This window comes from Punica granatum, chromosome 6 (assembly GCF_007655135.1).
Source record: "Punica granatum isolate Tunisia-2019 chromosome 6, ASM765513v2, whole genome shotgun sequence".
In the NCBI taxonomy this organism is placed as follows: Eukaryota; Viridiplantae; Streptophyta; class Magnoliopsida; order Myrtales; family Lythraceae; genus Punica; species Punica granatum.
In genome coordinates this window covers 26,424,164-26,439,282 of record NC_045132.1, presented here as the reverse complement: position 1 = coordinate 26,439,282, position 15,119 = coordinate 26,424,164, and the positions used below count along the sequence as shown (strand labels likewise).

The following is a 15,119-nucleotide window of genomic DNA, read 5'->3' as shown; positions in this document are numbered from 1 at the left end:
ATCCCTTCGTTGCAGTAAGAGAAGGTGTCTTCATGATAGGCGTGACGAGCAAAGATATTGACATCTATGGCTTCTGTCGAGTTGACCTAGCTTTAAAAGCAACTAGTATAAATTTCAATAGACTCGAGCATTTCCGCATGATGTAAGCTATCAATGGTGCAAGAGCCTTAGTCGTTGATTGTACATGCATGGTGCATCAAAGATGCAGTAATTTAATGATATAGATTGACGGCAAATCATATCCCATAAGTTTAACGAAACACTGTTTAGTTACCGTTATTAGATATTAGATATGGACTCGGTGTAGTAAATTGGGTCACTCCTTCGGATCGGTATGTTGACTCCCCATCATATCTATTGTATTGAGGCTTTCGTGGGCATATGTGACAGGTGTACAAGATCTCTATCGGAGCAGCTTGTGGTCTCTCATGGCCATCAGATTGTCTCGTGATCCAAGACCTCGACGATTCGACCGACCCCGTCACCAAGGTTTACTCCACCTTCATTTGTATTTCAGTCAACACTCATTAGAGTCAATAATTAGTCCTTACATTACTTGCTCCCGTTCGCATGACTAACAATTGTATGATGTTATACTACATTAAGGGTGACTCGCATTTGAGTCGAATTCCAGCATTTCAAATTGATTTGAGCTTTCTGAATTCCGGGTTCGTCAGTACATTTAGTAGGGTCGAATTTACCAATTTTAAGGTTCGGGTTTTGAATGGCAGCAAATGGTGGAGCTGGAGTGCCAGAAGTGGGCGGCAAAGGGAATCGACATCATGTACCAAACCCGGGAGACCAGAAGAGGCTACAAGGCGGGTGCCCTCCAGGAAGGGTTGGAGCGGGACTACGTCAAGCATTGTGAGTTCGTCGCCATCTTTGATGCGGACTTCCGGCCCGAACAGAACTTCCTCAAACGAGCCATCCCCTTCTTCAACAACAACCCCGACCTTGCCCTTGTCCAGGCCCGTTGGAGATTCGGTAGGACACGACATGACCTGCTGAGACTGAGCTTGCTTTGTTATTAATTATCATGTTACTGATTAGTATGGAAGAAGTATTAATTTCATTTTATACTAGCTAGACCATGACCATGCAGAGCCATGATCTTGACAGAGGCATGGGGTGCCTAATAGACCACATAGATCTTAGTGGTAATTGGACATACAAAAGTAAAAATCTATGTAAACAGGCCACTATACCACCACTCTAGCCACTCCCACTTCCCCCCAGTAAGATCACGAGGGTCCTGACCTAATTGGCTGAGACTGATCCCATTTAGAGGTCGGCTTGGAATTGCAATTCCGACTAAAACTACGTACCAAGTGGTCTTTCTTGTTTAATAGAATTAGTGAATATGAGGAAAATTCAAAGTGCGTATATCATAATACTAATATTGATAATAGTAATGCTGATGTTTTATTTAAATTTGGGCGGGATGCTACAGTTAATGCAGATGCAATGCAGATGAGTGCTTGTTGACGAGGATGCAGGAGATGTCATTGGACTACCATTTCAAGGTGGAGCAGCAAGTCGGGTCAGATACTCATTCATTCTTCGGCTTCAATGGTAAGAGGCGAAATTAAATGACATATATTCCAAACTAGGAGCATTGAACCTTATATTCTCGAGATCGATAGCCATTAACAATTGTGATTGGAGAGGCTAAGTTTACGGTAGGTGAAAAGGCCGAAAGGGCAGATATATAGTTCTGGCAAAGCAAGGCTCAGATAAAAGATATATTGTATAGTCCAATGCATTAAATTATAAGGCAGGGGTCCGACAAAGTATATAATATTGCATTCGATCGAATTGAAATGGCAGGGACTGCTGGAGTGTGAAGGATAGCAGCTATCAATGATGCAGGCGGGTGGAAGGACCAAACCACCGTGGAGGATATGGACCTTGCTGTTAGAGCCAGCCTCTGTGGTTGGAAATTCGTTTACCTCGGTGACCTTCAGGTGTAGTGCAGATTCCTCGAATTAATTAATTGCGATCCATAAACCAAATTGGTAGTTCAATAAATTCTCATTACTAGAAAACATGAACAAGCATTGCTGCAAATGTATGTTGTTGTTGAGTCGGGGATTCGGAACGGTAGATTATCAGTTAAATTGATGATCTTACCTACACCAGAAAGAGATACTGACTGACGCGAGATCACATTCTATTGTCGTGCCAACATGAAGGTCCATAATAATCATGTAACTTATTTATGTGAATCTTGATGACCAAGATATATGTTCTAATGATATGTGACGACAGGTGAAGAGTGAACTCCCGAGTACCTTCAAGGCATACTGGTTTCAGCAGCACCGCTGATCCTGTGGCCCAGCAAACCTCTTTAGGAAGACGGTGACGGAAATTACCAGAAACAAGGTTTGCTCTTTGTTGCCTCTCTACCTCAAGAGAAGGGCAAGGTTAAGGAACGCAAGCATTTGAAATTACGTGTTCCGTTAACTATCTTTTGGTTTTTGAAATTTACTGAAGAAAATTGAGTTCTGGAAGAAATTGCATGTCATATACAGCTCCTTCTTCGTCCAGAAGATCATAGCCAGCATGATCACCTTCTTCTTCTACTGTGTCGTGCTTCCTCTGACTATTTTCATCCCTGAAGTCGAAGCTCCGGTTTGGGGCTCCTTTTACATCCCTTCCATCATTGCCATATTGACGTCAGTCGGGACTCCAAGGTAGGGCAGGGCACATACTATGAAAGCAAAAGCTCCTTATGTTTTTTTTTCCATGGGAAGAATCTTCTTATGGAAGTCCTATACCATTATTTGCTAGAGTAGAGCCAGTTACGAACACAATAAAGGAATCTCGATGGATCTTTGTTTAAAGAAACAACCAAATGTTGTTCTGCTTAGTTTCAGAATTCAGATCCTCTGTTTCCACCTCACCAGGATCCATCTTCTTGAGCTCGGGTTCGGAGTGTTCCTCTTCACTTGTGCATGCTACGACTACATGTACGGGAAACACCACTACTATGTCTACCTGTTCCTTCAGGTGATCACCTTCCTCATAGTGGGATTCGGCTGCATTGGGATAATTGTTCCATAACTTGAAGTGAGAAAGTCCTGCGCAAGTTAAGTTATATGAATCTGCAACATGTGCCGCATAACTCATTAGTTTTCTCTCCAAGTGTTGTTAATTTATTTTTCTAGGTATTTTTACGGAGATATTTGATTTTGTATTGGTAGGGCTATGTGGGAAAATAAGTTAAAGTAGTAGTTAATTGTGTAGTTGTAAAAATAATTAGCCGGCGCCGTTGCTGCTTCTTGATAATGTCCTAAAAGAAAGAAAAGAAGATTCTGCTTGATATTACCTTTTACTCTGATGGAAAATATCCTTTCTCAAACAACATGGGATGAGATACAAGTTGCTTGGATGTATCCCAAAAATGTCTTGCAAACCAGGAAGATCGACCAGGACCCTCGGAGAATTTCCCGAGAAATTCTCAGTAACGTTGCACGCACCGTAACAACAGATCATATGTAACCATAAGGACGTGGCACATAGAAAAACATTGAGCTGAAGGGGGGGAAAAAAGAAAAAAAGGTATCAAGACTGAATGACAAACTACGGAGATTAATTCATTCAATACATATCCACGTCATATTTTGGAACTGCGAATACATCCTATCCTAATCCTAATCCTAATCCTAATCCTAATTAAAGTAAATCTCATGAGACCCTTTTATATATGTACATATATATATATATATATATAGGGTCAAAAGACGAAAGACTAGAAGCTAGGCATGAAGTATTGCCAATGATTACAATTTTGCCTGTACGTTCCCTTTGCATACAGTTTGAGGAAGGAAGGGCAGGCCTTGGAGGGTTACTTAGGAACACCCAACTATTTGTCCCCTAAAGCTGCGAACACTACTCTTCATCAGGCTTTTTACTGCTCTCTGCTTTAGTTAATGTTTGCCTCTGTGCCCTTTTTCCCTCTTGTCATTATGATGCCATTGGCATTTACCAGCTGACAAAACTAGTAGTTATAAGGATAGCTACTGACTTGCCATTGGCAGCTTCCCATTACAAATTTATAAAAACAGGCGTCACTCTCTTCACTCGTCTCTTAACCCGTGTTCTCATTGGGAAAGATACAGACAGTGTGAAGGAGGCTCCTCCATGCGTATATATTCATTATATCCAATCTGCGCATGAAATTTCCTTTTGTCATGTGATAAAATACGTTTAATCGTTTCACCTCAGAGACTATAATAGTACATATTAGATCTTACCTTAATTGCGATGCATCTAAATATCATGAGTTGGATGTTCTAGCCTATCCCTATTTACACCTGCCAAACGTATGTGGGGAAATTACAGAGCGTTTTCTGTAAATTGATGAATCTTCATAAGGTGGTGTCATGAATTGAAGACAAAAGTAGATCCAAGAACAGTCTCTCTTTCTTTCCTTTTTTTTTCTTTTTTTTTTTTTTTGAAATCCAAAAACAGCTTTTTTTAGTTTGTCGTGGAGGGAATTGGAATGTCGTCAGAAGTCAGAAAGAAATGACAGGGCGACTTTGTCTGTCTTTTATACCAAGTAGCCTCTTTCCAACCTTGTGGTTGTTCCTTCCTTCCACACCCTTTGGGGGACGCAGTGTTTCCCATGAGACGTCTCTACATACAACGGAATCTCTATGACGATATATTTCAAGTACTATATACATGTATATATATATATCATAATAATAATATTTCCACTTTGCACAATCTGATCACAAAATTTAGGAGACATATATATAATTGTTCAATGTTACAGTAACATAACATCTAAAACATAGGGGACAAACAGTATTAAATTTCCCTTTTCTTGTTCTAACATAGAGTGGTCCATGGGGTGCTCATAAATCTGTTTGATACGATCAAACATTGCATCCGCCAGCTGACATAATGTCAACTGGGATTAAAAAAAAAAAATGTGTGGCATGTGACTTGAAAATAGATGTGAAGGTGGACCAATTATTGATGAGGAGGAACAATAAATTACATTGTTTTTTTTTTTTTGAAAATAAAAACGAAACGAATATGTACAATAGTAATATTTAGGCGATCAATCCTTCTATCTGCCTTATAATACATGCAGTATATGAACCCCACACACACCCCCACCCCGAAACCCCTAACCAAAATAATAATAATAATAATAATAATAATAATAATAAATCTTAGGTTTGATCTAGAGCCCACATGTGCATCTGCGAGCACCTCTTCCAATTCAATTTTATTGAGTAGAGAATACAGTTTCTTTCATAAGTCGAAGTATTTGTCTACTCGTGAAATAAAACCTAAGCCTAAGAGAAATCCTGAATTTAATATGTACATTTCATTCCATTATGCGCCGTGATGTTATATATATTAGTATGAGTTTTTTTGTGTTACGAGTGGGATTATAAGCATATCCTAATTAATTAGCTAGGTTAAGAGTTAGGTGAGATGTCTGTTCTCGTTTATCAGTTGCTAGAAAGAGAACCTTATGCCAAATTGGAGGGGCATAAGGTCTGTCTTTCTAGCAAGTGAACAACTTAATATTATTGGTGTGAGGCAATCAATTCATGTGGGAAACATAGGAGCCCCATGTCTTCTGCAACCCCTCTCTTTCTCACTGGTTGTGATTGTCAGGTTCTTCACACCACCGATTTTATTTTAATTTTCATTTATTATATTATTATATATAGTAATATGTATGATTGTACATATTCTCTCTCTCTCTCATCATCGCCATGTCATTCATCAAGGGAAAATAAATTCCATGACTCTTTGTCTGCCAACTTGAATTTTCTTCTCTTTGTTACCTCAGAATTTCACCGCAGATTGAGATCAGACAGAGACAAATGGAATCACATAGTAACCCAAAACTCTTTTTTTTTTTTTTTTGCTGAATAGGTAACCCAGAACTTGATACCTAACATGAAATGTGCAACAAAGTTTGTTTTTTTCAAGGAAAAAATAATAACTATTTAAAAAAAAAAAAAAGAGGAAAGAAACATCAAATTAGGAATAACAAATGATCAACGATGCTGGCTGTGGGGTTCGAACCCACGCGCACTTATGTGCAGAAGATCTTAAGTCTTCCCCCTTAACCTCTCGGGCAAACCAGCTCCGACCTTCCCCCTTCTTTCCAACTTTGATTAGTATATCAATGAGCTTTCATGGCCTAAAGGCCCCACGAGAATTTGAAAACTAGGCCTGCCACCGCAATCCAGAGACCCAAATTAAAATGTAGGAGATGGGGATGGACCAAAGGGTGGGTGGACCATCTTCTCCCTCACAGCTACAGAAATTTGATGTACTCTCTAGGTCTAGTCTTGCATACATTATCATGCTCTGCCTATTGGGCACGCGAACCGGCCCAAAAGTTCAATTTCGGAGGTCCACCCTGCTCTACATCTAATTGTAACATTCAATTATCCCTTGCCAAAGTTTTTAAATGGGAAGTGGGACTTCAAAACACATACAACGGTGCTCTGAGACCTCGGTAGAGCACAATTCATGTTTGGGTCAGACCAAGACACTCCCCGAGTCGCGTTCTTGTCAATGTGTCTTAACTCTCCTCCCATCCCGTCTCCCAGACTTTCCCTTGCAAGGTTCTGAGTTTCATGAGAATGGGAATCAAGGCCAATACACCCTCTCTTTTTTATTCTTTTTTCTTTTATTTTTTTTGGGTCTGAGAAAGGCCAATACACACGCTACTATAATTTGATGGCCTTCATTCATCTTGGCTTGAAAATAGTTAAAAAGCATACATGGTAAGATCGGACCATTATCATGTTATACGGGCTCCTCATTGATCAAAGTTAAAAAACGGGTCAAAACCCACAGCCTCAAACATACACTAAGATCACGCTGGAACTGACATAACCTTTCAAGACATAAACTCACTCTGATATTAGTTCACCCTCACCTCAATAGACAGCAAAAAGTTTTAAAAGGCCAGAAATATATTCTCCTTCTCGAGTCCATCATTATCACTCGTCTTCACTTAGCACCGTGCTTGGCCTTGGAGTGGGACTGAAGAGCATTTTCTGAATTAAATGACCTGGTGCCAGTGAACATAGACACACTCGGTCAGGTCTAGTCTAGCAAACAGATTCTTTAATACACACAACACAGAGAAAGAGAGACAGAGACGGTACTTGTTGCAAGATTTGCACGAGATTTTGCCATCGGATTTCGGTGTTTGCTGCTTAGCATTAGCAGGAGTCTTCCCAGCATGTTTTGCCGGGTGAGGAGTGGCCGTGTGACCGCCCTTCTTTCCATCTAAAACCAGACCGACTGCTACCGTTATCAATTAGCTCATACAAAGTTAGCAAATCCCAGAGGGAAGAGAAACATCACCTGTCTTTTGTGAAGCAACAACTTTTGCCTTCTTGTCAGAAACAGGTGTTTTGGGTGCAGATTCAGCAGGCCTCTTCTTTCCCTGCTCAGCCTGCATATACAACCATTGCATAATGATGAAGTGAGCGACTATACAACCATTGTTCATAATCAATCAGTCGGACAATGTCATGCAGACCTTCTTTGGGGTCTCCTCTTCATCGCTATCCTCCTCATCAGATTCTGCCTCACTGTCATCGCTTCCCTAATTTCCATAGACATGAGAGAATTAGGCAAACTCTGTGTTGGAAGAATATATAATCCAATGCAAATATATTACAAGTCGAGACATTAACCACCTTAAATGTGGAAGATGTGAAGATTAAGAAAATCCAGTGAGCAGAATTCTTACGTGGATCCGGTGAAAATATCGAAAAACGTTGATAAAGCTAGATAAACATGAAATATATACCTCCTCATCGTCCTCATCCTCTTCATCTTCGTCATCATCCTCATCACTATCTTCCCCATCGACTTTCATTGGTTCCACAATTCTAACCTTCGGCTTTGCTGATGATTCAGGCTTAGCAGCGATAGCATTGGCTGTAGAATGCTTAGCAGAAGCTTCTGAGCCACCCTTTCCTGGATACAACATTACCAAGGATCACATATTAGCAGTGTTCGTAACACTGAAAACAACTGTTAGCATTTGACCGAAGAAAGTATATTACCATTCTCTGCAGTAATCAATGGTATATCCTCCTCATCTGATTCATCCTCTGAACATGAGAAAAAAAGACACGGAAGAAAAATTACTCCATCTTCACAAGCGCATACATAGAGAAAAAGAAGAGAGTACTAACAATTGATTCCATACTCACCAGAAAAATCATCCGTGCTCACATCAAGACAAGAGAGAGTCAAGGAACGGCAAAAAGGGGTACGCATGGTTACATAATCAATGAAGTGTGCGAAATGCAGAACTTCCATAGCTGCCCAAATATTTAAATCCCCTAGAAACAATGATATTGTCGCCAGACAATCATACAGGTCCTGTGACAAGGTAAAACAACTGCTAGACCGGTTCACAATTGATAAAATATGAACTCTTATCTTCTATTTTAGCTAGAACTGGTCCTTCATAGGGTAGCAAACCTAGCCTAAAACAGAGATCAATAAACTAGGTCCAAGCGCACAAGATATCCAGCTGATGAATGAATTCCATCAGAATATAAATTTGTGCAAAAGGATATCCTTCCTGTACAACAGTCATGTATCCACAAAAAAAGACACTTCCATGTTTCCAGTTGTGTGAGAGCTCAAACTCCTTCTCAAAGACCAAATCAAAAGCTAGTTGCGGGAATTTATCAGGAGAAAGGGTTCCCAATACAAGCTTCTGGCCATCAAAATTAACAAAAAGTGGCACGGAATCACTTGATTTACTGTTCTTCGATTCGCCCAGTGATGCCTAAAAAAAAAATACATTACATGATAGTAACGAGGACCATTCCTGTAACTCCAAGTGCTTAAAACAAAATTAACAGCTGCTGCCTATCCTGACCTGTGAAAGATGCAAAATTTTAGCTTCTCCAGGGACGACTTTGAGAGGTTGTCCAGCCTTGACTTCAACACCTTACAGAACATATAATTACAAAAACTTAGCGAAACAACTAATGTTTTTGCAACAGAAAATGCAAGGATGACTGAAGCAGGCAATGGCAACACTCAAGAATCTTCAACGATGATCCTTAATTACAATGCGAAACATCATAATCACATCATGAGACAGCATACAGCTAACTTAATAACATATTCAAATTTCAAAGACACGAGGAGAATCTCAATTTTCAGTTAGTAGTGAAGGAATTACAATTAAAAAAAAAAAAAGGTTAGCATATAGATTCTCATCTTGTTCGAAGCAGTGGTGTGGAAATGATCGCTTTTAAGTGTAAGTAAAATAAATATCGAGCTCGAAGCAATCGCATGCAAGAGCCAGAGAAAAATTGTCAGAAGTGAGGAGAACACCAGCAACGTCCTCAAGGCTATAGGCGGAATCCTTTACCAAGAAACGAACAGAAAATGCAGCTCCGAATATAGCATAAAGAAAAGAGCGAGTGGCCACGGCAATCTCAAACATTCTGGCACCTAATCATCGATTGCTCGGTGACTAATCAACTCGGACAAACATCACACAAACAGGGAAAGAAATTTCCAATAGCAGAATCAAGCTCGCCCGAATAAGAACCGGAAAACCGGCTGCGAAGTGAAGATAATCGACGAAGTAGAGCTAGGATGGCTCACCCCAGAACTCCATAGGAAGGGCCATGGAAAGTCTCCGGAGGGAGAGCGAAGGACCGAGCGGACGAGAAGACGCTCTACAGTGAAGAGAGAGTGGGTAATGGCTTCCAGAAGGTGCGAAATGAAAAGAAGGTTCTTTCTAGGGTTTTTGTCCATTCCCCGGTGAAGGGTTTAGGCGCCACAATTTGGGCTTTTAATTGGGCCGGCCCGGAATATAAACATGACTGGCTGCTTGGGCCTATCCTCCACCAATTTTTTATTTTTATTTTTTATTAAAAAATAAAAATAAAAAGGAGTCAAAACATGTACAAGCCACTCATCCAAGAGAAAACTACTAAAACCAAAAAAGAAAAAATATCCCCAAATCTTGGGCACATTGAATTTGCTCGTTCATGTCCAACTTTGGGGATGGATGGACAAAAGCCTCATTCTAACAAGTATCGACTATGCTCCTAACTGTGCTATTGACAGGAGTAACTTCAAGCTTAAATGCTCATTTTGATCCAAGTTACATCAGCTTATCAGTCCGTAATCTGTTGTGTAATACTAAATCGACAAGGAAGGATTTTCCAAATAGAGTGCGTAATCCTGCAGGCAAAAAATAAATGATATCTGGTTTCAATAGCACAGCCAAAGAATTCGAACTCAAAACCGAAAACACTTAGTCCGGCTTTAGTATTGAAACCATCCAAGACAGCAAACCAGCTGATGAAAGAAGCCCTCGGAATGTGTCCTGCAAACCAAACAGCTTTCCTCCATGGAAACACTAGCCTTCTTGATCTGAGACAGTCAAAGCCATTTTTGGGTGATACACGTACGCGTGTTACCAGGGATTCAGGTCACCTTATCTTCACTATCCAAAACTAGCCCAAGAACAATCTGTTTAATCTGTTCATCCTGTGGGTCTTTACTTTGCGGCCACCTCCATCCACCATTTCGATACGCCTTACTAACAGGATCATGCCCTTTAATTGAAGGAAAACAATCGGTACCTCTAAAACAAGAATCTGCGAGGGGGCCTACAGAGTGCCAGGGATCAAACCAAAAGTTTATGGTCTCATCTGAGCCCACTCTGTATCTAACAGAGTATCGTCCACCAACTTCATATGGCCAATAACTTCACCCAACTGATAAATTGCTCTCACACTTGGGTCATATTGATATGAATTTTATCGGTCAAACCACAAAGTATCTCCACACTATTGGCGGAAACTAAAAAAATTTCATTCCGATGTTGGTTTGAATGAAATGCAATGCATATAATGTCTGGCCAATAGGCTGTCGTTACACGTATACAAGTTACAGTGGTAATTTTTGTAGTGAATGCGATGACATTAGTGTCAATGAGGTCACGTTTTGTTTTTGGGCCGATAAGGTTGTAATCGGTTAGTGAAATCCTACTCGCAAACTATGATACTACCGTAAAAATGCATTTTTACTCCGTCCAGAATGTCCTTATTATCCCCTCTGATTTTGCACTCGAGCCAATTTGACTGGCAGCGACAATAACTAGAATTCGATATGCAAAGTAAATAAATGGATAATGGAAAATGAAGACCAACCAAAATCTCTCTTCCTTTTTTAGATGTCTTGTCTTGTGTTTGCGGGACACTAAGGTTGGAATTGGTGGCTGGAGCATATTCCTGAACCGACCACGGTACAAACCAACAAGAGAATTAAAAAAAAAAAAAACTCGTTTTCATCCTTCTTCCAAGTCATCGAGAAAAAAAGTGTTCTTGTTCAGCTGAGAATCTCGTTATCCCTTTCGATTTCTGCATATAAGAAAGTATTGATTGACTAGTTGATGTCTACTAATATTCAAGTTCAAAATTATCCGAGATCGAATAGACGGAGGTAAATTGAGAAACACGATATCTATATATATGTACACGCATACTGTCCAACTACGTGACCGAATTTAACAATTGAATGAACGCATTGCATTTGCAATTTCATTCACCGGTCTAAAAATTAAAAATAGCTCTAATAAAATCGAGCAAACAATTCTAGACTTGTGTAATTTCACCATACACATTCTAACAATAATCCGATTAATAGAATAGCATTAGTTACAAAATAAGAACTATGGATAGCGGCGCGCAGGAATCACAGTAAGAAGGCCATGAACTTGAGCCAATTAGAGCCCGTCTTCGTGGCCTTCTCGGCTTCCTTGGAGCAGGAAGCGGCCGGCGTCGCCGTAGCCCCGTCCGTCTCGGCCGCGGGAGGCTTCCGTGGACAGAGGAAGAAGTTCCGTGATCCCAACGTCATCAGCTTCTCATCTCTCCCAAGACCTGGCCCAACCAAAACCAAAAGCAATCAGCCACGAAGAATTAGATCAACGATCAGGACTGATTAGCTCCGCTTTTTAATGGTTGATTGATGAAGATCGGACGGCTAAAACTTAAACTTAAAAGAGGTTAAAATATCTTACTTTCTAAGCTAAACTGCGAGTAATGGAGGTCGAAGCCGGCGGGATCGGCTGACCGCAGCACCGGCCGCCGCCCTTCCTTCACGTACTGCCGCATGGCGGTCGCAATCAGATCAGCGACCGAAGAATCCTGCGTCATTACCACCTGGACAGGCCCCAGGCTCCCCTGTATGGTCACGTTGAGGAGGAGCTTCGTCAGCCTCGGTCTCTCCTCCGCCGCCACGCTGGCCCCGGAGCTAGAGGGCTTTATCGAGGCCGCCGTGGAGCGCAGGTCCGGAAGCGTCCTGGGGCGCCGCAGCTGCTTCGCCTCCTCCATCGCAACCGGGTACCTGCCGTGAAACGACGAGGCCTTCTCCGTCGACCTCCCCCTCCGGCTCTGGTCTTTCCAGGCCTCCTGACCTCTCCGGTGACTTGTCTTCGAGTTCGGCATTGGGATATCGCAACAAAAGAGAGCAACACGCAGCAGAATAGGTTTCAACCCCGTAGGACCCGATCCGGCGAGCGCCTCACCTCACCTCACCTCACCTCAATCGGCGAAACCGGAAGAATCGCGGGCGGGGGAAACCGAGAGCTGGAGAGGAGCTTCGGCTCTCCGATTCCCCGTGGTCGGCAGCTACCATAACCCAGAACGGCACGAGCTTAATTAAACGAATCAAGCAACGACGGTATCAACACCGCTCACGAGAAGATGGCGGGCGACGAGCCCAACGAAGCGCTTCGCCACAATTTATACTGGTGAGAAGATAAGGTGGGGGAGGCGCGTGATGAAACGGCGCGGTTTTTCGTGAACGAACCACCGGCTGTGTCCGGTAAGAGAGGGATCTGTATTATGCTAGAAAGGAATCCCGTAGGGGTCGGGGCTTACCGGCTGCTGCCGGTGGTTGGGAAATGTGCGCGGTCCATGTTACGCTTCTGTCGAACGGCTTCGGGAGGACCGTGACGTGGCGGGCGCTGAGCGAGTGATGTGACACGTTGCGGGAGGGCTGTGGCGGGAAGGTTCATATTGGAGCTGAGGTGAAGACGTTGGGTAGAGTAGCTCACTCGGCCAGTAATAGTCAAAGGCGGCTGCAGGTGGGGGAATGAATGAATGAATGTAGTTTCATTCCCTCACGTGCACCGTCACGTGGGTTATTTTGCATCATTGGGGTTGGGAGGCAGGGGCAAAAGGGTCATTGCGCCCCCGACGAGCTAAAATTAGAAGCACGCGCCACATGATCTCAGGGTAAGATGATACAATCTAACCAATCGTGGAAATCGTGTGAACATGGCTGATTATCCTTGTGCCTGAATTACGTGGGGACGTACATCTTTTTTTAAATCGAGTTATATAAACAATTCTAAAGTTGGTCACTTAATTAGGTAAGTGTGTTAACTATGCACGGAAAAAAATGTTGTCATTATTCATACGTGTAGAGTTGTATTATAGAAACACGAGAAATTATTAGGTGATCTTATCTCGTCACGTAGCGTGAGAAAACACCAATCAAAATGCTTGAAACTATGAATTAGTGCTAATTACTCGAATAATTACCATAATTGATCTTCATTACAGAATTCCTATTGATTATTTCTTACCACGTTATTTGAGATAAGATTATCTAAAATTTATGCACATATCAAATGTCATTTCATCTGTCATCAATGGTAAAGCTTGCACGCTATATCCTCATCATCTGGATCAATCAAATCACAAAATTCAATAGTAATTTAAGATAAACATCATCGTTTTAGTGTAAGCACTATTTTATGTCATTAAAATAAGTAATGCTTAATTACTTACCTTTAATATGGAGTAATAATGTTTGAAAACAACAATCAAATCACTGGTAGTAACACTTACCATTTATATCTATGATAATTTTAATCGGAGTGTTAGGCTTTGTTTGAAAATGGAGTGAAGTTTAACATCACTCCATTACAACTATGTATATATATGTTTAATTGGGATTGTAATGATTGTAGTGTAGAAAAAGTGAAAAATAATTGAAAAAAATTAATGATTGTGTTGTTAAATTGTGGAAAAAGTAATGAATAAGTTGAGAAAATTTAGTATTAAAAATTGAATTGAATCGTAATTAAGATAAAAAAAATTGAAGAAAAAAGAGAAAAAGTGATAATTGGACAATGAGCGGAGTTAAGTTGAGTATTACCAAACAAAGTCTACTATTTACTTATCAATGGAGTTAAATACGATGGTTTTACCTACCTTGGAGATGGACGATTAAACAATTAGGGAACCAGTCAATCGCTCAAACATATGGATCACGTGGAGAGGTCGGAAATTATACTTTTTTTTCGGGGGGAAATAATAAATTAAACTATTTGACATGCCCATTGACTCCCCTCGGCTAGTCCAAATACTTCACACAAAAATTCAAAATATATGCTTGGGCCCACCGAGTTACCAAATATAGTATATTTATCTATAGATAGAAGCAAATAAAATCAAAATTAGGTATGGTATCTACATATAAAAATATATATGTGCTTGGGCCAATTACCACTACTTACTTACTACTGACTAGTAACAAGTCCACATCATATACCCGAGCATTACGCGGTTATTGATATTGAAACTATTATTTTATAAACCTCTTGCTTATAATAAATATAAGTTTATATATTTACACAGATATCTTTGGCAATAAGTTAGTCGATTAAGTAAATATCGAACCAAGTTCTTCAAAATACATAGAAAATAAGATTAATATTTTCCAAGATTATAGAGAAGATTAACTATATAATTTTGAGGCAATCATAATTCAGGGTGGAGACTTCCCAAAAAAAAAACAAAAAAGAGCTGCGTATTGAGTCAAAGTAGAGTGGGGGAGACGAGGAATATTTATGGCAGTACGCATTGTAGGTCGCATCCCAGCCAGGATTCTCAATTATTTGGTTACCAACCGGTCCCCCATATACGACATTTTCCTCGTCAGGTCTCAACTGGTGGAGTTCGGGTCTAAGTCGTCGTCGTCGTCATCGTCTTCGTTGGAGTGCTAAACTTCTCTTCATGATATGCAGATGAATAGTTCGAAAAAGACGAGAATACATGGATATA

At 40.8% G+C, this 15,119-nt stretch overlaps 2 protein-coding genes, 1 non-coding gene and 1 pseudogene across 3 annotated transcripts; 1 reads left to right on the top strand and 3 right to left on the bottom strand.

Annotated features, from left to right (window-relative positions):
- The first annotated feature begins 292 nt into the window (after positions 1-292).
- LOC116212310 lies at positions 293-3,501 on the top strand (annotated as a pseudogene).
- A 2,535-nt stretch (positions 3,502-6,036) lies between these two features.
- Positions 6,037-6,119, bottom strand: TRNAL-UAA. The gene has a single exon. It is a non-coding gene; the product is annotated as a tRNA-Leu (tRNA).
- A 589-nt stretch (positions 6,120-6,708) lies between these two features.
- LOC116212055 (histone deacetylase HDT1-like) lies at positions 6,709-9,789 on the bottom strand. Its single transcript, XM_031546640.1, has 10 exons — positions 9,637-9,789; positions 8,897-8,967; positions 8,589-8,803; positions 8,217-8,230; positions 8,067-8,114; positions 7,808-7,977; positions 7,535-7,600; positions 7,357-7,447; positions 7,155-7,278; positions 6,709-7,057 (listed from the first exon to the last, which is right to left on the bottom strand). Exons 1-10 carry the CDS (start codon positions 9,659-9,661, stop codon positions 6,997-6,999), a joined length of 885 nt encoding a protein of 294 aa, XP_031402500.1. The 5' UTR covers positions 9,662-9,789; the 3' UTR covers positions 6,709-6,996.
- Positions 9,790-11,480: 1,691 nt separating this feature from the next.
- LOC116211799 (uncharacterized protein At4g22758) lies at positions 11,481-12,778 on the bottom strand. The gene is made up of 2 exons (XM_031546312.1): positions 12,065-12,778; positions 11,481-11,924 (listed from the first exon to the last, which is right to left on the bottom strand). Exons 1-2 carry the CDS (start codon positions 12,489-12,491, stop codon positions 11,740-11,742), a joined length of 612 nt encoding a protein of 203 aa, XP_031402172.1. The 5' UTR covers positions 12,492-12,778; the 3' UTR covers positions 11,481-11,739.
- Between the last annotated feature and the right edge of the window lie 2,341 nt (positions 12,779-15,119).